General features: G+C 39.7%; 1 protein-coding gene across 27 annotated transcripts in view; it reads left to right on the top strand.

The window, feature by feature from the left end:
- Nucleotides 1-3636: 3636 nt before the first annotated feature.
- YEATS2 (YEATS domain containing 2) overlaps nt 3637-23886 on the top strand; it is a 105418-nt gene continuing 85168 nt past the window's right edge. For 20 of the 27 annotated variants that reach the window (XR_014077186.1, XR_014077188.1, XR_014077190.1 and 17 more), the window contains exons 1-2: nt 3637-3822; nt 23623-23740. Coding sequence is in view for 13 of the 27 variants with exons in the window: in XM_081571189.1 (XP_081427315.1) it covers nt 23641-23740 (100 nt within the window). In the remaining 14 variants the exon portion in view is untranslated. Of the gene's footprint in view, nt 4019-23622; nt 23741-23886 lie in introns of all 27 variants that reach the window. The other 7 variants (XM_081571204.1, XM_081571209.1, XM_081571210.1 and 4 more) reach the window with 2 other exon arrangements.

Below are 23886 nucleotides of genomic sequence, written 5' to 3' on the forward strand. Positions count from 1 at the left end.
ACTGGGCAGCCTTCCAAACTGGGCCAGAGACAGTGGGCTTCAAGATTCCTTCATACTTAGCTGGATATTTCTAATCCCCTGCCTCAGGGTTAGATCCCCAAAGTAGGAGAATACAGATATGTCCATGCTGACCACTTATCCTACCTCTTTCTCTGAAATTTATTTTTATCTACCAATTCCCATTCCCTTTTTGAGTTTTAGCGTAAGGCTAAGTGAGTTCTTTCCTGGCTTTTCAGATTAGATTGACTGTCAGTCTCACAAGGGCAGAAACTGTTTTGTTCATTTCTGATCTGCAGTATCTAACATAGTGCTGGGTACATAGTGCCAGGACACAGAATAGAAACACACAAAAAATTTGCTAAATAAATATTGCTTTCTTTTAAAAGATATTTATTTATTTGGCTGCACCAGGTGTCAGTTGTGGCACAGAAACTCTTAGTTGCAGCATGTGGGATCTAATTCCCTGACCAGGGATGGAACCCAGGCCCCCAGCATTGGGAGTGTGGAGTCTTAGCCACTGGACCACAAGAGAAGTCTTGAGCAAATATTTTTAATCTGCCTTTACCTTAAATAGACATTAAGATCAGGAGGCCAACAATGACATTTTATAAATCCCTATATTCCTTTATCATGCAGGGCTTTGGAGTAAGTTCCTGGCCCCACTATCCATTTATTCAACAAATACATTTTGACTGCATACTATGTGCAATGCACTGGGCTTGCTATTGAAAATACAGGAGTAAATCCTTTAAAACGTTTTTACTAAACATCAAGCACATCCAAAAAATTGATAACATATGTAAAGTGAAAAAAAATGTAAAAAGGGTAAAATTTTACCCTTTAAACCTTGGTAATTTCAATGGTAAATCTTTACCTAGTGAATAAAACAGATTGAAGGGGGACAGAAATAGATTCCTGGAGACCAGATGTGAGACTATAGCCGACTTGGGCAGATAGATGTGGGATTTGCTGTACTGGGGCAGAGGGAGAAGGAAAAGGAAGGCTGAGCTCAAGAGATATTTAGGTGGAAAACAGTACTTGATGGACTGTTACTCACTAGCTGCATGACCTAGATAAGATCCAACCTTTCTGAGCCTTCCTTTCTGCATCTGTAAAACGGGTTAGTAATAACTATAGTTATTCGTATCCCTAACGCCAAATTCAGACTTAAATTGAAGAAAGTAGGGAAAACCACTAGTCCATTCAGGTATGACCTAGATCAAATCCTTTATGAGTGTACAGTGGAAGTGACAAATAGATTTAATGGACTAGACCTGATAGACAGAGTGCCTGATGAACTATGGACAGAGGTTCGTGACATTGTACAGGAGACAGGGATCAAGAAAATCCCCATGGAAAAGAAATGCAAAAAATCAAAATGGCTGTCTGAGGAAGGCTTACAGATAGCTGGGAAGAGAAGAGAAGCAAAAAGCAAAGGAGAAAGGAAAGATATTCCCACCTGAATGCAGAGTTCCAAAGAATAGCAAGGAAAGATAAGAAAGCCTTCCTCAGCGATCAGTGCAAAGAAATAGAGGAAAACAACAGATTGGGAAAGACTAGAGATCTCTTCAAGAAAATTAGAGATACCAAAGGAACATTTCGTGCAAAGATAGGCTCGATAAAGGACAGAAATGGTATGGACCTAACAGAAGCAGGAGATATTAAGAAGAGGTGGCAAGAATACACAGAAGAACTGTACAAAAAAGGTCTTCACGACCCAGATAATCACGATGGTGTGATCACTCACCTAGAGCCAGACATCCTGGAGTGTGAAGTCAAGTGGGCCTTAGAAAGCATCACTACGAACAAAGCTAGTGGAGGTGATGGAATTCCAGTTGAGCTATTTCAAATCCTCAAAGATGATGCTGTGAAAGTGCTGCAGTCGATATGCCAGCAAATTTGGAAAACTCAGCAGTGGCCACAGGACTGGAAAAGGTCAGTTTTCGTTCCAATCCCAAAGAAAGGCAATGCCAAAGAATGCTCAAACTACCGCACAATTGCACTCATCTCACATGCTAGTAAAGGAATGCTCAAAATTCTCCAAGCCAAGCTTCAGCAATACGTGAACCGTGAACTTCCAGATGTTCAAGCTGGTTTTAGAAAAGGCAGAGGAACCAGAGATCAAATTGCCAATATCCGCTGGATCATCAAAAAAGCAAGAGAGTTCCAGAAAAACATCTATTTCTGCTTTCTTGACTATGCCAAAGCCTTTCACTGTGTGGATCACAATAAACTGGAAAATTCTGAAAGAGATGGGAATACCAGACCATCTGACCTGTCTCTTGAGAAACCTGTATGCAGGTCAGGAAGCAACAGTTAGAACTGGACATGGAACAACAGACTGGTTCCAAATAGGAAAAGGAGTACGTCAAGGCTGTATATTGTCACCCTGCTTATTTAGCTTATATGCAGAGTACATCATGAGAAACGCTGGGCTGGAAGAAACACAAGCTGGAATCAAGATTGCCGGGAGAAATATCAATAACCTCAGATATGCAGATGACACCACCCTTATGGTAGAAAGTGAAGAAGAACTAAAGAGCCTCTTGATGAAGGTGAAAGAGGAGAGTGAAAAACTTGGCTTAAAGCTCAACGTTCAGAAAACTAAGATCATGGCATCTGGTCCCATCACTTCATGGCAAATAGATGGGGAAACAGTGGAAACAGTGTCAGACTTTATTTTTTTGGGCTCCAGAATCACTGCTGATGGTGACTGCAGCCATGAAATTAAAAGACGTTTACTCCTTGGAAGGAAGGTTATGGCCAACCTAGATAGCATATTTAAAAGCAGAGACATTACTTTGCCCACAAAAGTCCGTCTAGTCAAGGCTATGGTTTTTCCAGTGGTCATGTATGGATGTGAGAGTTGGACGGTGAAGAAAGCTGAGCGCGGAAGAACTGATGCTTTTGAACTGTGGTGTTGGAGAAGACTCTTGAGAGTCCCTTGGACTGCAAGGAGATCCAATCAATCCATCGTAAAAGAGATCGATCCTGGGTGTTCATTGGAAGGTCTGATGTTGAAGCTGAAACTCCAGTACTTTGGCCACCTCATGCGAAGGGTTGACTCATTGGAAAAGACCCTAATGCTGGGTAGGATTGGGGGCGGGAGGAGAAGGGGACGACAGAGGATGAGATGGTTGGATGGCATCACCGACTCGATGGACATGGGTTTGGGTAGACTCCGGGAGCTGGTGATGGACAGGGAGGCCTGGCGTGCTGCAATTCATGGGGTCGCAAAGAGTCGGACACGACTGAGCGACTGAACTGAACTGAACACCTAGCACAAAGCTTGGTATACGATTACACACATGAAAATCATAGCTACTGTTTTCTTTGCTGTGGAAGCTTCATGAATGCCGGCAGAATATTTTCTTGGGGCTGCAACTTGCTACCTTCCTCTAAGGAGAAAATTATACCTGATGGTGCCTTCACCAGAACAGACGCCCATTCTCCCCAGGCAGCAGGGCAGTGCAGGTCACGGTGAGTCCGGCCCAGCCTCAGCCCCGCCCCGGCCCCGGCCCCGGCTCCGCCCACAACTTTGCGAGCCCTGTCCTCCCGCCCACAACTTCTCGAGCTCCGCCCCCGGAACCTCGCGCGCCGCCGCCGCCGTCGCGGCGCGCGCCCCGCCCCGTCCCTGGTGCTGACGTCCGGGCCAAACGGGCCGGGCGGGCTCAGCCGAGCCGTGTGCTTCCGCGGGCTCCGGGGTCGCTGGGGCCTTGTGGTGGGGCGGCTCGGCGGGGCTCGGCCCGCTTCCTCACCTCCCCCGTGCCCTCTCGCGGCACCCAGCGGTGTCTGCGCTTCAGCCGGAGACCCAGAAAGAGGGTGAGTGTTGGCGGGAGCGAGATGGGACCGCCGGGCGCGCGCTCCGCTCTCCAGGGCATTGTCTGGGCGGGGGCGGCGCGGGCACGTGCGCGCCCCTCCCCCACCCCGCCTGAGGCGCCGGCCCCCTGGCTGAGGAGACGGAGGGGGCGTGTGACTGTGGAGGGGAGAGGCCCCGGAGGAGGAAACTGGGTCCAGGGTGAGTGTGTGTGGCTGGGAAGTCTCCGCAGCGGGAACCCGGAATTTGGGTGTGAGGGGGTGTTCTTTCTAAGGGGCACCGCGCTTTCTGAGAGGATATGGGTTCCCTGGGCCCCAAGTGGCGGGAGCTTTTAGGATGTTAAACCTGGTGGCCTGCCGTGGGATTGGAGACGAAATTTGGCCCCAGCACCGGCAAGTTGTGAATTTATCAGCAAGAATCCTGGAATCTCCCTCCAACCTGTCGCCTTCCCTATCGTTCCTCTCCGCCGTGAAGGATGAGTAGGATTTAGAAAGGTGGAGGATATTCCAGGGATGGTGCCCGCGTTAAAGCATCAGAGCTGTGAGACCAGCGCGGGGTTGGAGTGAAAAGCTTGGGAAAATGAGTGCTTGGGAAAAAGAAAGGCTGGTTTGGTGGGTTGTGGCCAGATTGCAGAAGACAGGTTTATCTCGTAACCTTTTTCTTTTTTTTAATGAGTGTAATTATGTTAAAAAAAAACAAGTGGAGGAAAAGATCACCAGTAATTCTACAACCCTGACTCCTCATTCTTAGAATTTTGATGTTTGCTTGTATTTTCTTCTAAGCTTATAACTGTTACCGAGTTTTAACTACCATTTTGCATTCCCTTTTCTCGTTTACATGTTAAAATGCAATGTAATGTTATGTACTATTCAGCGATATAATTTACTTTCTTAATGAGCAAGGAGCAGGCATTCATAGAAAAGTTTAAAAATACCGAAAGGAAAAATGAGGAAAGGTACCCATAGTTTTATTGTGTAGAGTTATTATCATTGGGTATATTTTCAGTTGTGAATGTTCTTTCAAAGATAGGAGCAGGTGAAGCTGTTCTTAGGAATTTCATTTTTATGAGAATTCTTTGAAGGTTTTAAGAAGGAAAGCATAATCTGACTGCTGTGCGGAGGAAGAGAGCAAGAGTGGAAGCTGAAAGGTCGGTTAGTTTAAGTACTTTAGACTAGGTCCATGGTTTGGAGATAGAGGAGAGGAGAAAGATTAACATATTTTGGAGGTAGAATGAACAAGACTTGGAAATGAATTGATGAGGGAAAGGGAGAGCTCTGCTTTTTGATACTTGTTTTGAGCAACTTTGAGTAGATGGCAGCGTTCACTGAGAAGAATTGAAGAGAGCAGTTTGAGGTGGAAGAAATCATGAGTTCTGTTTTGGGTATATTAAGTGTGAAATGGATTTTAGATATGAAGTAGGTATATTGAGGAGGCAGTTGGATGTACAGGTTTGGAGCTTCCAGAACAGAGCCTACAGTTGGAGATAAAAATTTGGGAGTACTCAGTATATAGATGATATTCAAAGTTATGAGACCACCTGAGATGGCAAATAGATGGGGAAACAGTGGCAGACTATATTTTTGGGGGCTCCAAAATCACTGCAGATGGTGACTGCAGCCATGAAATTAAAAGACGCTTACTCCTTGGAAGGAAAGTTATGACCAACCTAGACAGCATGTTAAAAAGCAGAGACATTACTTTGCCAACAAAGGTCCGTCTGGTTAAAGCTATGGTTTTCCCAGTAGTCATGTATGTATGTGAGAGTTGGACTATAAAAGCTGCGCGCCAGAGAATTGATGCTTTTGAACTGTGGTGTTGAGAAGACTCTTGAGAGCCCCTTGACTCGAGATCCAACCAGTCCATCCTAAAGGAGATCAGTCCCGGGTGTTCATTGGAAGGACTGATATTGAAGCTGAAACTCCAATATTTTGACCACCTGATGTGAAGAACTGACTCATTTGAAAAGACCCTGATGGTGGGAAAGATTGAAGGCAGGCGGGAGGAGAAGGGGATGACAGAGGATGAGATGGTTGGATGGCATCACCGACTCGGTGGACATGAGTTTGAGTAAACTCTGGGAGTTGGTGATGGACAGGGAGGCCTGGTGTGTTGCAGTCCATGGGGTCGCAAAGAGTCGGACATGACTGAGCAACTGAACTGAGAGAGCACTTAGGTAAAAATGATATAGAAAAGTGAATAATTGAGTGAGGCTCAGGCATTCCAATGCTTGAAGATCTTATAGAGGAAGAAGATTGAGCACAGGACAGAAGGAATAGCCAGTGAGGTAGGAGAAAAAGCAGGAAACTAGTATCATGGGAGCCATGAGAAATAAGTTTCTGGTCCATGGAGTCTTGGTTCCTCAGTGCTTCTGAGATGTTTAATGAGGTGCTCTCTAAGAGTCGGACACGACTGAGCGACTTCACTTTCGCGTTTCCTTTCATGCATTGGAGAAGGAAATGGCAACCCATTCCAGTGTTCTTTCCTGGAGAATCCCAGGGACAGGGGAGCCTGGTGGGCTGCCGTCTATGGGGTCGCACGGAGTTGGACACGACTGAAGTGACTTAGCAGCAGCAGCAGCACTTGGATTAAGTAACACAGAGGTTATTAGTTTGGTCATTGGTGTTACTAACCAGACTGGAAGTTGGAGGTGGCAACAGATGGATGTAATTGAATGGAGTGAGGAAGAGAAGACAGTGTGAATTAGGAACAAGTGTCCCTTGTTCAACACACCTTATTTTCATCTCTCCCCAAACTAAATTTGATAGTTGAAAATGGTGTCTTGTTTCATGTTTCATTCCTTTATTACTAGTATGGTTGAACATTTTTCACTTTTATTGGCCATTTGTGAATTTCTGTTCCTGTCCTCTGTGCATCTTTTTATTTGTGCTTGTCATTTTCTAATTGATTTTCTAATTATCAGGAGCTCTCTAGATTCTAAAAATATGTAGCCTGATGTAGAGCTTACAGAATTGTCCCCCTTATGTGTCCTCCCCCAGAATAAATGAATTTATTATCTGTACTCCATCAGGAAGAACATAGTTAATAATGGAAAAACCATACTTAACCATTTAACTTTTATGTATACATTTTTTCAATTGTAGTAAAATACACATAAAAATTTTACTACATTTTTCACTGGTGTTAAATACATTCATACCATTGTGCAGCCATTACCACCATCGATCTCCGCAGCTCTTTTCATCTTGTAAAACTGAAACTCTGTTCCCACTAAACAGTAACTCCTCATTTCCCCCTTGCCCCCAGCCTATGGCAGTCGCCATTCAGCTTTCTGTCTCTGTGTTATTGACTACTCTGAATATCTCACATAAGTGGGATCAAACAGTATTTGTCTTTTTGTGACAGGTTTATTTTACTTAGCATAATGTCCTATTATATTCCAGTATCTGTATATTTGTTCTTATTGTTCAGTCGCTCAGTCGTGTCTGACTCTGAGGCCCCATGAACTGTAGCCTGACAGGCTCCTGTGTCCATGGGATTATCCCAGCAAGAAAACTGCAGTACGTTGCCATTTCCTACTCTAGGAAATCTTCCCAACCCAGGGATTAAACTCTCTCTCTTGCTTCTCCTGCATTAGCAGGTGGATTCTTTACCACTGTGCCATCTGGGAAGCCCTCTGACTATCTCCTAGAGTTTGCTGAAGTTCTTGTCAGTTGAGTCCTTCATACTATTTGATTATCTCATCTTCTGCCGCCCCCTTCTCCTTTCTCCTTGAGTCTTTCCCAGCATCCAGGTCTTTTCTAATGAGTTGGCTCTTCCCATCAGGTGGCCAAAGTATTGGAGCTTTAGCATCAGTTCTTCCAATGAATATTCAGGATTGATTTCCTTTAGGATTGACTGGTTTGATTTCCTTCGAATCCAAGGGACTCTATAAAGAATCTTCTCCAGCACCACAATTCAAAAGTATCAGTTCTTTGGCACTCAGCCTTCTTTATGATCGAACTCTCACGTCCATACGTGACTGCTGGAAAAACAACAGCTTTAACTATGTGGACCTTTGTCGGCAAAGTGATGTCTCTGCTTTTTAACATGCTGTCTAGGTTTGTCAGAGCTTTCCTTCCAAGGAGCAGGCGTCTTTTCATTTCATGGCTGCAGTTGCCATCCGCAGTGATTTTGGAACCCAAGAAAATAAAGTCTGACACTGCTTCCACTCTTTCCCCCTTCTGTTTGCCATGAAGTGACAGGACGGGATTCTTAGTTTTTTGAATGTTGAGTTTCAAGCCAGCTTTTTCACTTTTCTCTTTTACCCTCATCAAGAGGCTCTTTAGTTCCTCTTCGTTAGTTCCATACCATTAGAGTGGTATCATCTGCATATCTGAAGTTGTTGATTATCTTGTAATCTTGATTATTCCTGCTTGTGATTCATCAAGCCTGGCATTTCACATGATGTACTCTGCCTATAAGTTAAATAAGCAGGGTGACAATATACAGCCTTGTCGTACTTGTTTCCTAATTTTGAACCAGTCCTTTGTTCCATCTCCAATCCTGACTTTTGCTTCTTGATCTGCATACAGGTTTCTCAGGAGACAGGTAGGGTGGTCTGGTGCTCCTATCTGTTTAAGAATTTTCCACAGTTTGTTGTGAGCCACACAAAGACTTTTGTTTAGTTGATGAAGCAGAAGTAACTGTTTTTTGGAACTCCCTTGCTTTCTCCATGATCCAACGGAATGTTGGCGATTTCATCTCTGGTTCCTCTGCCTTTTCTAAATCCAGCTTGTACATCTGGAAGTTCTCAGTTCACATATTGTTGAAGCCTAGCCTGAAGGATTTTGAGCATTACCTTGCTAGCATGTGAAATGAGCGCAGTTATGAGGTAGTTTGAACATTCTTTGGCATTGCCCTTCTTTGGGATTGGAATGAAAATTGACCTGTCCCCTTTGTCATGACATGTCTGTGATCCATGAAGGAGCCATCTGTACGTCTGTATATACCACATTTTATCTATTCATCTATTAATGAACACTTAAGTTGTTTCCATCTTTTGGCTCTTGTGAATAATACTCCTAGGAACATGGGTGCATAGATACCTGTTTGAGTCCCTTCTTTCAGTTTTATGGGCTATTTACCTAGAAGTGGAATTGCTGGATCATACAATAATTCTGTTTTTAATTTTTTGAAGAACCTCCTCACTGTTTTCCATAGTAGCTGCACCATTTTGTATTTCCTCCAGCAGTGCACAAGGGTTCCAATTTCTTCACATTCTTGCCAACACTTTTCTGGTGGGTTTTATTTTTTTTCCGTTTATTTATTTTTGATAGTAGCCATCCTGATGGTGTTAGGTGATAATCTCTGTGTTTTTGATTTGCGCTTCTCTGATATTAGTGATGTTGAGTATCTTTTCATGTGCTTTATTGGCCATTTGTATATCTTTGCAGAAATGTCAATTCAAAATTCTTTTATCCATTTTAAATCAAGCTTTGTATTTAGGTCTTTGATCCATTTCAAGTTAATTTTTGTTAACTTAGGCATTAGTAAAGGGTCCAACTTCTCTTTTTTTTGCATATAAATGTCCAGTTTTCCTAGCAATATTTGTTGAAAAGCCTTTTTTCCCCCGGCTGAATGGTCTTGACACCCGAGTCAGAAATCATTTGACCATATATGCAAGAGTTTATTCTGGGCACTCTATTTTATTCCATCTGTCTATATATCTGTTTTTATGCCAATACCATATTGTTTTGAGTACCACACTGTGGCTTCTATTAAGTTTTGGAATCAGGAGATGTGAGTCCTCCAGTGAGGACTCCAGTTTTGTTCTTTTTTAAAATTGTTTTGATTATTTAGGGTCCCTTGAGATTACATATAGATTTTAGTGTGAGTTATTCTGTTTTTGCAATTTTGAAATTTTGATAGGGATTGCATTGAATTTGTAGATGGCTTCGGGTAGTGTTGACTAACAATATTAAGTCTTCCAATCCAGGAAAATGAAGTGTGTTACCATTTATTTGTCTTCTTTAACTTCTTTCAGCAATATTCTGTAGTTTTCATTGTGTAAGTTTACCTTCTTGGTTAATTCCAAGTATTTTATTCTTTTTGATGCTTTTATAAATGGAAATATATTGTAATTTCCTTTTCAGTTGTTCATTATTTGTGTATAGAAATGTAACTGATTTTTATGTGTTGACTTGGTATCTTGCTTTTTGCTGTTCATTTATTCTAACAGTTTTTTGGTAGAATCTTTAGGGCTTAACTACATATAAGATCGTATCCCCCCATATTAAAATTCCCTTATATTCATTCAGTGAATACACTGTAAGTTGCTATGGACTATTTCCAGTTTTTTTTGATATAAAATATATAGATAGAGGAGAACTAATACTTAATACTTTAAGTTGTAAATCTGTAAGAACAGCCCATGTGTGTGTGTCACCAGGCTTGAGAGTCTTTCCTTAGGATAGATTCTCAGAAATACTTTGATGCTCTTCTCTCTTTTCATTCAGTCATAGAGAATAGAATTCTTCACTGCCGTCTCCTTAAATTGGCCCCAACCTCTCTGCCTTTAAACCTGCCCCCGTTTCCGCCTGTTTTCTACACTGCTGTTGAATGGAGGGTGAGAATCAGGTTCGGTGCACTTTTCCCTCATAGAAAACAAGACTTATGCAGCAGATTGTTTCTATAGTATCTGTTCTATGGGAGGTAGAAAAAAAAGTTTCTTGAGGGCTAGAGTGCACTTCATAGATGAATTGGGACTTAATTTCATTCTTGAAGGATGACTAGCATTTCAGTAAGTGGAGCGAAGGTAGGGATGAAATGTGAACCTGTTGGAAGGTAACAAGGAGAAGTTCAGGCATGTGAACTTTGATGGTTGTAGACAGGAGAGGTAGAAGAACGAGTTCTACTAACCAAGGGTTGTTTATTCTGTTGATCTGAAGAGTGAGTTTGGGGTAAGTGTGGGGAGAGACCTGTTCTGTGGTGGTAATGAAGGCTGATGGTGACCAGAATGCCGAGCAGGCAGGGGCTTCAACTTTATTGGTAATGTTTTATTTATAGAGTTGTGCATACATTGGTGATTGTTATCTATTTTGTTTTTTAATTAGTTTGTTGGAGGGTGTATATGCTCTTTTATTGAGATGTAATTCACATAACGTAAAATCCACCACTTTAAAACGTATAATTCAATGTCTTTTAAAGTGTATTCAGTGTTATGCAACCACTCATGCGTGCTTAGTGACTTAAAGTCGTATCCGACTCTTTGTGACCCCATGGACTATAGCTTGCCAGGCCTTTGTCCAGGGGATTTTCCAGGCAAGAATGCTGGAGTGGGTTGCCATTTCCTTCTCCAGGGGATCTTCCTGACCCAGGGATTGAACTTGCATCTCCTACATTGGCATGCACTTTCTTTACCACTGAGCCACCTGGGCAGACCTGTGCAACCATTACTACCATCTAATTCCATAACATTTTCGTGATTCCGGGAAGAAGCCCCTTACCTATTTGCAGTCAGTCCCAGTTCCCTCCACTCCTCCTCCCCTGGCAGCCACTTTCTGTGTCTAGGGATTTGCCTATTTCTGGGTATTTCCTGGAAATATTAGATTGGTGCAAACATAATTGCACTTTCGGACTGTGAATTTTGAATCAAGGCTCAAACACATCTTTATTAATCAAAATAGGAACCATTACAGTCAACACATTTTTGCCAATGAGAAATAAGTTGGCTTATTCCTGTAGTGTAAAAATCTGTTCTTTGGGAACAGACTTTTGGACTGTGAGAGAAGGCGAGGGTGGGATAATTTGAGAGAATAGCATTGAAACATACATATTACCATATGTGAAATAGATGACCAATCCAAATTTGATGCATGAAACAGGGCACTCAAAGCTGGTGCACTGGGACAACCCAGAGGGATGGGATGGGGAGTGAGGTGGGAGGGGGGTTTGGGACTGGGGGACACATGTACATCCATGGCTGATTCATGTCAATGTGGCAAAACCCACCACAATATTGTAAAATAATTAGCCTCCAATGAAATTAATTTAAAAATCTGTTCTTTGGGATTTGATGAACTCTCAGAAAGCATTTTTTGCCTCCTCCTGGTTGTGGAAGCATTTTCCCTGCAAAAACTTGTCAAGATGCTTGAAAAAGTGGTAGTTGGTTGGTTAGAGGTCAGGTGAATATAGCAGATGAGGCAAAACTTCATAGCTCAATTCGTTCAACTTTTGAAGAGTTGGGCATGCGAGGTGTGGTCATGCATTGTCATGGAAAAGAATTGGGCCCTTTCTGTTGACCAGTGCTGGCTGCAGGGATCGCAGTTTTCAGGTGCATCTCATTGATTTGCTGAGTGTACTTCTCAGATGTAATAGTTTCGCTGGGATTCAGAAAGCTGTAGTGGATCAGATGGGCAGCAGACCACCAGTGACCATGACCTTTTTTTGGTGCAAGTTTGGCTTTGGAGCTGCTTTTCTTGGTCCAGCCACTGAACTAGTCTTTGCCAGTTGTCGCATAAAATTCACTTTTTGTCGCACATCACAATCTGATTGAGAAATGGTTTGTTGTTGTTGCATAGAATAAGAGAAGACAACACTTGAAAATCAGGTTTTTTTTTGATTTTTGGTCAGCTCATGAGACACCCACTAATTGAGCCTTTTCACTTTTCCAGTTTGCTTCAAACGCTGAGTGACCATAGAATGGTCGACATTGAGTTCTTTGTCAACAACTTGTGTAGTGTAAGAGGATCAGCTTTGATTGCTCTCAGTTGGTTGTCAACTTCTGATGGCTGGCCACTATACTCCTAATCTTCAAGGCTCTCATTTCTTTTGCAAAACTTCTTGAACCACCACTGCACTGTACATTTGTTAGCAATTCCTGGACCAAATGCGTTGTTGATGTTGTGAGCTGTCTGCACTACATTATGACCTATTTTGAACTCGAATAAGAAAATCACTTGAATTTGCTTTTTGTCTATCATCATTACCATAGTCTAAAATAAATAGAAAATACACAGTAATAAGTCATTAGCTAAAAAAAATAAAGTGAGAAATGCATATTAAAATGATGTATAACATAACCACATTTATTTAAGAATGTATTCCAATATCAAATGGCAAAATTCAACAATGAAAAACCACAATTACTTTTGCACCAACCTTATTAATCAAATAAATGTGGCGTTTTGTATTTGGCTTCGTTCATTTAATTAGCATGGTGTATTCAGAGTTGATCTGTGTAGTAGCATGTATCAGTACTTCATCCTTTTTTATTGCTTAAAAATCCATTGTATGACTATTACCACATTTTGTTTATCCAGTCATCAAAGGATAGACATTTGAGTTGCTTCCATTTTTTTCACTGTTATGAATAATGTTGTTGTGAACATTCACACACATACAAGTTTTTGTATGGTCATACGTTTTCCATTCTGTTGTATATTTACCTAGGTGTGGAGTTGCTAGGTCGCATAGTAATTCTATGTTTAACTTTTTGAGGAACTGCCAAACTTTTCCACAGCAGCCACACTGTTTTACATTTCTACCAACAATGTGTGAGGGTTCACACTGTGTATTCTTATACATTTTTTGACAGTATATTTAATATTTGTGTGTATTTAAATAGCTTCATTGGGGGACAGTTGGCATACCACAAACTGCACACGTATAAACTGTATGACATGGTAAGTTTTGATATATTTATGCATCTGTGAAAACATCACCACAGTTAAGATAGTAAACATATGCATCGTCCCCCAATTTTTTCTCTTGTCCCTTCATGATCCTTCTTTCTCCCCTCCCCATTGTTTCCTCATACCAGGACAACCAGTGATCAGGTTTCTGTCATCATAGACTCGTTTGCATTTTGTAAAAATGTTATCATTGTAGTATATTCTTTTTTCTTAAGCTGGCTTCTTTTCCTCGGTATCGTTTTGAGATTAATTTGCGTTGTGTTGCATGTATCAGTTAATTCTTTTTTACTGATGAATATATTGTATGGATGTGTTGCAATTTGTTTATCCATTCACCTTTTATTAGACATTTGGGTTGTTTCTAGTTTTTGGCTATTACAAATAACATTGCTGTGAACATTTGTTTTTGTCTGGACAGGCGCTTTTCTTTCTCTTGGGTAGTACCTGGGAGTGCAATGGCTGGGGCATGTGATGGTGGGGGTGGTTTAGTCACTCAGTTGCGTCCGACTCTTGTGACCCCATGGACTGTATAGCCTGCCAGACTCCTTTGTTCCTGGGATTCTCCAGGCAAGAATACTGGAGTAGGTTGCCATTTCCTTCTCCAGGGGATCTTCCCAACCCAGGAATTGAACCTGGGTCTCCTGCATTGCCGCAGGTTCTTTACCGACTTAGCTACAAACTACCAAACTGTTTTCCAGAGTAGTTTTACTGTTTTTACCTTCCCACCACCAATGAATGTGAGTTCCAGCTGTTTCATATTCTCTGTAGTTTTGTCTTTTCAACATACAGAGAAGTAACAAGAAAACAGAAAGAGGCATAAAGACACCCATAATCCATCTCCCAGGTTAGTCCTTTTGGTATTTTCCTCCCCTTAAATAATGCATGTACATGGTTAGAAAATTCAGACCTTGTAGTCAGGAGTCAAATGAAAAGCAAAACGACTACCCAGAGGCAACTACTGTTATTCATTTTTTATCCTTTCTTCTGGAAAAATCTACACAGCATCTACCAGCATTTGTGGGGGTGAGGGGGAATCGCTCTGCTCTTTCTTCTAGTTTACATAGAAAGTATACAAACCATTTGCACCTTGGTTTTTTTCACTTTACAATGTATTTTAGAAGTATTTCTGTATCAGCACATTCGTTTTAATGGCTACGTTGCGAAACAGTTTTGCTATAAGAAAACACAAATTTGGACTTTCCTGGTGGTGCAGTGGATAAGAATCCGCCAGTGCAGGGGACACAGTTTCAGTCCCTGGTCTGGGAAGATTCCACATGCCACAGAGCAACTGAGCCCTTGAGCTGCAGTTACTGAAACCTGCACGCTCTAGTGGCTATGCTCTGCAACAAGAAGAGCCACCACAATGAGAAGAAGCCCACGCACCACATTGAAGAGTAGGCCCCACTTGCTGTAACTGGAGAAAGCCCACACAAAGCAGCAATGAAGACCCAATGCATCCAAAATTAAATATTTTTTTAAAAAAGAAATAAGAAAACATGAGTTTGTTTTAATACAGTTGATATGTTAGGGAACTATTTGAGTATAATGTGGATTTCACATTTCACATTTTTGTCTTTCATCTGTAAGATGCTAGGTAAATGCAAAAAAGTGCACCCTCCTGAACTGAACCACAGCAGAAATATGCAGACCCCTTCTAGGTACACACCTTAGATATCCTCCAGCAACCTCAGTTTACTTCTGTGTTATGAGCCACACCTATCCTCATCTGGTGTTTAAAGTTTTTTGTTGATTTCAGATTAGCCTACTACCACTTCACCGTAACTTACAAGCTGTAACCTTTCAATGCTCACTTCCACAAGTAAAACTTAATTTCACAAGGTAAAGTGTCATATTTATTGTAGCATTTATGTATTTCTTAACCCATTTAATGTGTAAAACTCTGCTGCCATTTTTATTAGGTTCCCTTTCTATTTGATTATCTTTTTTAAATTAAATGTCACTACTAAAATTTTTGAGTGTTGTGCCGAAACCCATTTTTCCCGTAAGCCTTATGGTTTTCACTATGCAATTTTATGGTGTGATGATTTTTAGGAATGCATATGTCACATTACAGTGGAACTGATTTATCCCATAATATGTACATAGTTAATTTTTAAACTTACTTTTGAAAATTGTGAAATACATCATATATATATGCTAAAGAGCACATATAATAAGAAGGTATGTTTTAAAGAAGACGAATAAGATATCGAATACATACTTAGCTACAACCCAGCTTAAGAAATAGGAGATTGCTAATACTTTTGAACCTCCTTGTGTCCCTCTCACTGATCATTTTATACTTTTTTGAATATCTGAACTATTCGATGAAAAAATTAAATTTTAAAGTGATAACAGTCCGTGCCTCTGGTCTTGCTAATGTTGATTCCCAGCTGAACTGTCCTGCTTTCCTGAAAGTGCATACATAGCACCTACATGCATATTTTGGGGAGGATAATCTGTAAATTGATTTCTGTTTAAGATTAATAAATCATAAGTTTGTCATTGTTATTTTTTTTGTAATAGCTTTCTAGAGAGCTGATTCACATACCATAAAATTCACTCTTTTAAAGTGTAAGTGTATTTTTTTTAGTATACCTACAAAATTGTGCAACTATTGCTATATCTAATTCCAGAAAATGAATAGGTAGATTTTTGTAAATAGGTAGATTTTCTAGATCTAGGCAGTGTTTATCTAAAGAAAAACCAATTTTTAAAAAAGTCTTACGTTTTAAGGTACTAGTTTTCTTTCTAGAATCTCAGCTCCCGGTAGAAAGGCATGAGACTTATCCCCATAGGATTTATTGTCAGTTTGAAAGCTCTAGTGAAAAATCCCTTTTTAGTGAAGTGTGCAATATTTGGCTTAATTTACATATTCTCAGTGACTGTGTCCAGGAGTTTGACACAGTCTTAATCTGGTCCAGTTCCTTCCTTTCCTTTCCAACCTGGACTAAAGACAAATCTACTCCCCCCACCCCCTTTTTTTGGCTTCTCTTGGAAAGAAAACTTTTATGGCTTCATAACTGAAACAACAAAATTATCATATGAGTTACCACTTTAGATAATTCCAATGATTTTTGTCCAAAAGTGGCTCTAAGGAAGTTACGGGGATGTTATATGGCCTACCTTCTGTCCACTTAAGAAGAATTTGCCATAAGTATCTCAAAACTCCTAAATATCCCAGATGGCTCAGTCTGGAGTGTTTTGAAGGGGTGGGGTAAAGGAACAGTGAAACCTACCTCAGGCCAGCTCTCCAGTTGTTGCAGTAATACAATGGATAGAAGCAGGACACCTATAATTTAGAATAGCTCTTTGATATTAAATTCTTTTTCTTGTTTGTAAGATTGGAGACAGAGTTCTGTCATGAATGTATCCTGGGACAGACCTTATATAGCAACTTCTGTGTCTTAAGCAATTTTGTTTATAGTAGGAAAGTAGGTGTCTTGGACCTGAAATACGTAGTGCTTAAATAATAGTTTTTTTGAGCTCAGCTGTTTACATGTCACATTGGGATGGCCACATCAACTGAGTGGCTCACGTCACTTTGGTGCTAATAACCAGCCTCTGTCAGCTTCCCACCATTCTGGTCCAGTGTTAACATTGTGGCTGTTATAGGTCTAAAAAAAGACCTATTTTTTTCCCATACCAGATGAGTTAAAGATGGAAAAGGCATTAAATTTTTGGGTGGCAGACATGAACAGAAGGCAGGGTTCAGTACTATCCTGTTTTAAGCATTCACTGGCGGTCTTGAAACGTATCCCCCACAGATAAGGGGAGACTACTGTGTATTTGGTTTTGTGTATAAAACCTAGCGTAGAATAACTAGGATGGAGTTTTGTCAGTACCACTTTAAGTGAATATCAGAACAAAATCTTCTCTTAAGCTGGCTATTTTTAGTTTGCAAAATGTAATTCATGAAATGGATGATATGTATTTGGATTACTGAAAGTCAATTGATTTAAATATTCCTAAAGGTCCAGTGTTAGACATATATAGTTGAAATCACCTTGTCTCAGGATCTCCTCAATACTTTATTGCTGGTAATAAAACTTTCTAGTCATGATGGACTATTCTTTTAATATCCTGCTGGATTTCATTTTGTATCTGTGCATATTTACAAATGAAACTGGAGTCTCCTTTCCCTCTAAAGATACCTTTTGACAATAGGTTTAGATCTTTTCATTGATAATTTAAAAATAGTTTGTTATTCTAATTTCCTTCTTCCATGTCATAGTGAGTTTTTGTTATTGTCATGTTTAATTTTATTGAAATCAGAGAATATGGTTATAACATTTCCTAATTTTGCAAAATTTCTTCATATATAACTCACATGATTTAATTTAATGAATTTTTATAGCTATTTCAAACAGAATATTCCTTTAGGTTCAGAGTTGTAAAGTCTGGCTTGTAAATTGCATTATGTATGTCATCTGTATTTTTATCTATTTTTTTTAATCTTCTAAATTTCTGAGAGAGGTATGTTCAAATTCTCTTATGATTGTGATTTTCTTCAATTGTTGTATTTCTGGTTTGTTTTGTATGTCTTGACATGATATTGTTTGATGTATAGTTTGATATATCTTTGTGTCTTTTAATAGTAACATACTCTTTTCTGTATTAAATGTTTTTTGCCTTAATTTATTCTCTCTGTTATTAATCTTGCCATGGCTGCTATCTTTTTGTTTGCATGTGTGTGTATATAATAATTTTGTGTCTGGCTTCTTTTACTTACCATAAGTATTTTGAGATTTATTCCTGTTGTCGGTTGGATCAAGAGTTCATTAGTTATACTACAGTTGTTTACCCATTCTCCTGTTTTGTTTTTTGTAGATATTTTTGAAATGTTTATTTGGTTAATAGGGGAGAATAGATTCTTTCATTCAAATGCTTAATAAAGGAGCACTGGTTGTCTTCTTTACCAAGGAGAAGATATTTTGTTTGAAACGAAAAATATAAAAAGGACAGGGCTGAAGAATTACAAAATCATTATTAACATGTTAGGAACAATATTAACATTGTATGGAAGCAGATGGAAAATGATTGTATTGCTACTCTCGTCTCCTCTCTTAAATCAGATAGGAAAAGTCATCTTTAGTGAAAGCACAGAACTCAGTGATTCTGATGAGATTCAAATGCCATGAGATCATGGAACTGTATATTGAGAAGGTACCTCACTTAGCAAAGTTTCGAAGAACCTTATCAGATTTTATTTCAAGAGTTGTCCATTTCTTATACGGTTTGGTATTTGTAAGACAGGTTTCCAGGACTAGATTCTAGAGATTCTACGTTTTGTCTAGCTTGAGAACTTCTAGTAAACCTTTGAGAACCTTTTACTAAGAATTTCTAGTGACTCTATATTACATCATTTTTTGTATTTAAATTACACAGTTTTCGTTAAAAATTTATTTTGGCATTTATTTCAAAGTATAGAGCATTAAAAGATTTTGTTTTGTTTTTGGTCTTTAACCTTTTTCAAAAACTCAGACTTGTTTATCTTATTTGAACGGGTGTGATAACAGGGTAGTTTTGCTTTCTACATTGTACATGGAGGTGGGGAAATGTGTATTTTTAAAGTTTAAATTGATAGTGTTTACTTTTTATAAAGAGGCTATTTCAGAGAGACAAAAATTTTAAATTAGAGGACTCAGCATTACATACTTTTCTGTATTTGGATTTGGTCTCTTGGTATGGAGAAAATCCTTTCTCACAAATTATAAACAGTAACTGATTAAAAAAAAAAACAGTTTACGTGTCAGTATTCTTTTCAATTTCATTTGATTCAAAACCTTAAGAAGATTAGTAGCACATTTTGTTTCAAACTTGAACCTGACATTAACAGCTGTTCATATTTCCTTTTCATAAATCTCAGGATTAAACAAGATGAATCCAAAACTTGCTGTTACATGGATCATTTGTTACGCATTCCACTCACTACATCATGGTGAGAGCCTGCCTTAGCACATGTGCCTGCCCTTAGCTAGCATATACTTGTATGTGCCATGTGTGTCCTTTAATATTGTTCTTTAGAACAGAAACAGTTCTGAATTATTAAAAATGCTCATTAAGACATAAATCTTCCTGAATATGTTCGTTGGGAACTCAAATCTATACCCAGGGATAACAGGAAAAGCTTTATTACAGTGGCTGCATGATATATGAATTACCTTGGCAGCATAAGTTCACTCATTGGTTTACTCAGCCCACCTCTGCTCCACCACCATATTCTTCTCTTTTCCTCCTTCTATTCTTAAAGTTTTAGAGCAAAAGTCAAGAGAGCATTTTGCTTTGCCCCTTAAGTGACAGTAAAACAAAAGACTATTTTCTTCAAGAATCCCCAACCTTTTGTGGGAGGGGCCACCATTGCTCAAGAGAGTACTGGGGAGACGAGGTGTGGGAGGAGAATATGAAGATTATGTATGTAGTCCACAGTATGAATGAGTGAAGGTGGTGCTGGACTCACTCATCTGTGCGGATAATCCAGTAAGACTCTTGGCAAACTGTAGAAGGTAGTTGGTCACTGAGGAAACAGTGTGGCGCAAAACAGATGGGAAATCTGCTGGACTGTATCTCCCTCTGATTCCTGGTTTATCTTGAGAGTAGGGGGTTTTTTTCATTGTTGTTTTTCTGTATGCAAGGAAAAGGAATGGGGTTTATTGATTTTTAAGAAAGTATTCTTTGTGTAACTGCCCAAGATTTTTTTCAGGTTTTCTGTAACTAGTTGCAGGCCAAATGAAGAAGGCTAGAAGAAGAATACCTTACTCTCACTTTTTATAAGCTTTAAAAATAGAAAATAATAGTTGGATTCAGGATCTCTCCCAAAATACTTACCTGTATTCTAAATTAGAGCTGGTAGGTGATGATTGTGAACAAACATTAAAGGGCTTGATTTAGAATGTTTATAAATGTTGGGGGATTTTTATAAAAGCTGTAGGACATTTTTAGGCCTCAGTTCAGTTAGTCGTTCAGTTGTGTCCGACTCTGCGACCCCATGAACCGCAGCACGCCAGGCCTCCCTGTCCATCATCAGCTCCCTCCTGGAGTTTACCCAAACTCATGTCCATTGAGTCGTTGATGCCATCCAACCATCTCATCCTCTGTCGTCCCCTTCTCCTCCTGCCCTCAATCTTTCCCAGCATCAGGGTCTTTTTAGGCTTAGGGCTGTTTTAAAGATAACAATGATAGGAAAAATGTTTTCCTAGATCCATGATTTACCTACATTCATAGAATTAGATAATGAGTCTCTCCCAGCCTCTCCCACTTGTATCTCTGAGATGAGTGAAAGAACTGGACTAAGAGCTTAGAGGCTTTTAAACTGTTATTTCTGTTTGAACTCTGAGTGAATAAAAAAATAAGTATTTTCAAGTTAATGTTTTATTTTCATTAATTTTGTTTTAAAACTTTTTATTGCTTTAGTAAATTCATATTGTATATTTTTGTCTTTGGTTAGATAAATAAGCTCCATCAGTGGTAAAGGAGAGGTTTGGAAATCAGGGAGCTCTTCTTGTCTTTTCTGTGTCATAGATTAATCCTCTAATGGGCACCTCCTCTAACCTCCCTGGACCTGTTTTCTTAGCTGTATGTCAGTAGACTCACTGCCTAGTAAGGGAAACACCAGCCATATGCAGTGCTTATTCAGCCTTTGTAATTTGACTAGTCCAAATTGAGGTGTGCTCTGAGTGTAAAAGTCTTAGTGCAAAGATAAGAACGTGAGATATCTTACTGATAATTTGCTTGTATTGATTATATCATTAGAATGATAATATTTTGGGTATATTAGTTAAATGAAATATATTATTAAAATTAATTTCTTTTTCCTTTTTAAAATGTGGCCACTAGAAAAATTTTAACTCTGTGTCTCACATTATGTGTCTTTTGGACATGGTGATCTAGACAGTGTTTCCTAAACTGGCTCATGAAATATTATAAATGCTCAGTGAAACACATTGAGAGGAGGAGTGTCAGAGGGAACTTCCTGAAGTGATGAAATGTTCTGGATCTCGATTGTTCAGTTTAGAACTACTAACCACTTATAGCTATTGAGCACTTGAATGTGGCCATCAAGGTTTTGCATTCATTATGTCAGCAAATCTGGAAGACCTAGGAGTGGCCACAGGACTGGAAAAGGTCAGTCCTCATCCCAGTTCCCAAGAAGGGTAGTACCAAAGAATGTGCTAACCATTGGACAATCTCATTCATCTCCCATGCTAGTAAAGTCATGCTTAAAATCTTGCATGCTAGGCTTCAGCATTATGTAACCCAGAACTTCCAGATGTCCAAGCTGGGTTTAGAAAAGGAAGAGGAGCTAGAGATCAAATCGCCAAGATTCATTGGATTATAGAGAAAGCAAGGGAATTTCAGAAAAACATCTATCTCTGTTTCATCGACTATGCAGAAGCCTTTGACTGTGTGGATCCTGACAAACTGTGGGAAGCTCTTAGAGAGATGGGAATACCAGAGCATCTTACCTGTCTCCTGAGAAACCTGTATGTGGGTCAAGAAGCAACAGGTAGAACCCTGTATGGAACAACTGACTGGTTCAAGATCGAGAAAGGAGTATGACAGGGCTGTCTGCTGTCACCCTGTTTGTTTAACCTATACTCTGAGCACATTATGAGAAATGCTGGGTTGGATGAGTTACAAACTGGAATCAAGACAGGCAGGAGAAACATCAACAACCTCAGCTATGCAGATGATACCACTCTCATGGCAGAAAGCAAAGAGGAACAAAAGAGCCTCTTGATGAGGGTAAAGGAGGAGAATGAAAGTGCCGGCTTAAGACTAAATATTAAAAAATCTAAGATCATGGCATCTGGCCCCATTACTGCAATGCAAATAGAAGGGGAAAAGGTGGAAGTAGTGACAAATTTCCTCTTCTTGGGCTCCAGAATCACTGTGGATGGTGACTGTGGCCATGAAATCAGAAGACGATTACTTCTTGGCAGAAAAATGATGACAAACCTAGACATTGTGTTGAAAAGCAGAGACATTACTCTGCCAACAAAGGTCTGTATAGCCAAGGCTATGGTTTTCCCAGTGGTCATGTATCATTGTGAGAGCTGGACTATAAAGAAGGCAGAACGCCAAAGAATTGATGCCTTCGAACTGTGGTGCTGGAGAAGACTCCTGAAAGTCCCTTGGGCAGCAAGAAGATCGAATCAGTCAATCTTAAGGGAGATCAACCCTGAATATTCACTGGAAGGACTGATGCTGAAGCTCCTGTATTTTGGTCATCTGATGCGAACAACTGACTCATTGGAAAAGTCCCTGATGCAGGGAAGTATTGAGGGCAAAAGGAGAAGAGGGCGTCAAGAGGATGAGATGGCTGGACAACATCACTGATGCAATAAACATGAACTTGGGCAAACTCCAGGAGATGGTGAGGGACAGAGAGGCCTGGTGTGCTGCAGTCCATGGGGTTGCAAAGAGTGGGACATGACTGGATGGCTGAAAAACAACAACAACAGTGTTCTGAAATACAGGAAAAGGAACTGAATTTTAAATTTTATTTAATTTGAATTAACTTTAAGGAGCTGCATATGACTAGTGGCTCATGTATTGGGACAGTGCAGATTTAAAGATTTATGGGATAGTTTTATTCAAAGTCTTGTATACCTAGGACTTGTTTACTGTATTGCAAGCTTGTTAGTTTAATATGTCTATACAGGTTGTTATGAATAATAATAATCAGTAACAGTAATATTTATTAAGTACCTGTTATATAGCCTATACTGTGTAAGTACCAGAGAAAGGATTTGTATAATAAATTATTTGCTGAGACACATTGCTCATATCCTGTAATACACTTGATGTGCTGTGGATTCCAGGATACTGTGTGGGCTTACCATGTTTTCATGAAAATCTGGTTTCTTTTCTTTTCCTTATGAAGGCCCTTTTGTAAAAGCCAGGCTTCTTTTGGAAAGTCTAAACAATGTGTTGCCTTGTTCAAGTATTTTCTCTTGAAAGGGAAATCCATGTTTTGTAACAGATGATGATGATTTTTTTTCAGTGAACTTTTGAAGTTAGTTATGCCTTTGATTTTAAAAAGGATGTGTGTGTATTTACACAGACTTGCAAGCTTCTCTTTTATATAATATTTATTCCCTTTGTATGTGTGTACACGTGTAAGTGTTGAGACCAAGCAGTGTTATTAATTAATGTATTATTGCTTCACAGTGAAGAACGAATGTCATCATGTCTGGCATCAAGCGAACGATCAAAGAAACTGACCCTGATTATGAGGATGTATCTGTGGCCTTTCCGAATAAGCGGCATAAAGCAATTGAGAATTCAGGTAGAAATTTACCTGCCTTAGGAAATTATTTCTTTGTTGACATATGCCTTCCTGTTAGATTTATAGGAAATTAAATTAAATGTATTTCCACTATTGTGTATATTTTGAAGAAGTTTATAAGAGGGATTAGCTAAGTGCTCTGTTTC

Source organism: Giraffa tippelskirchi, chromosome 2, assembly GCF_054371585.1.
Source record: "Giraffa tippelskirchi isolate mGirTip1 chromosome 2, T2T-mGirTip1v1.2.pri, whole genome shotgun sequence".
NCBI classification, from domain to species: Eukaryota; Metazoa; Chordata; class Mammalia; order Artiodactyla; family Giraffidae; genus Giraffa; species Giraffa tippelskirchi.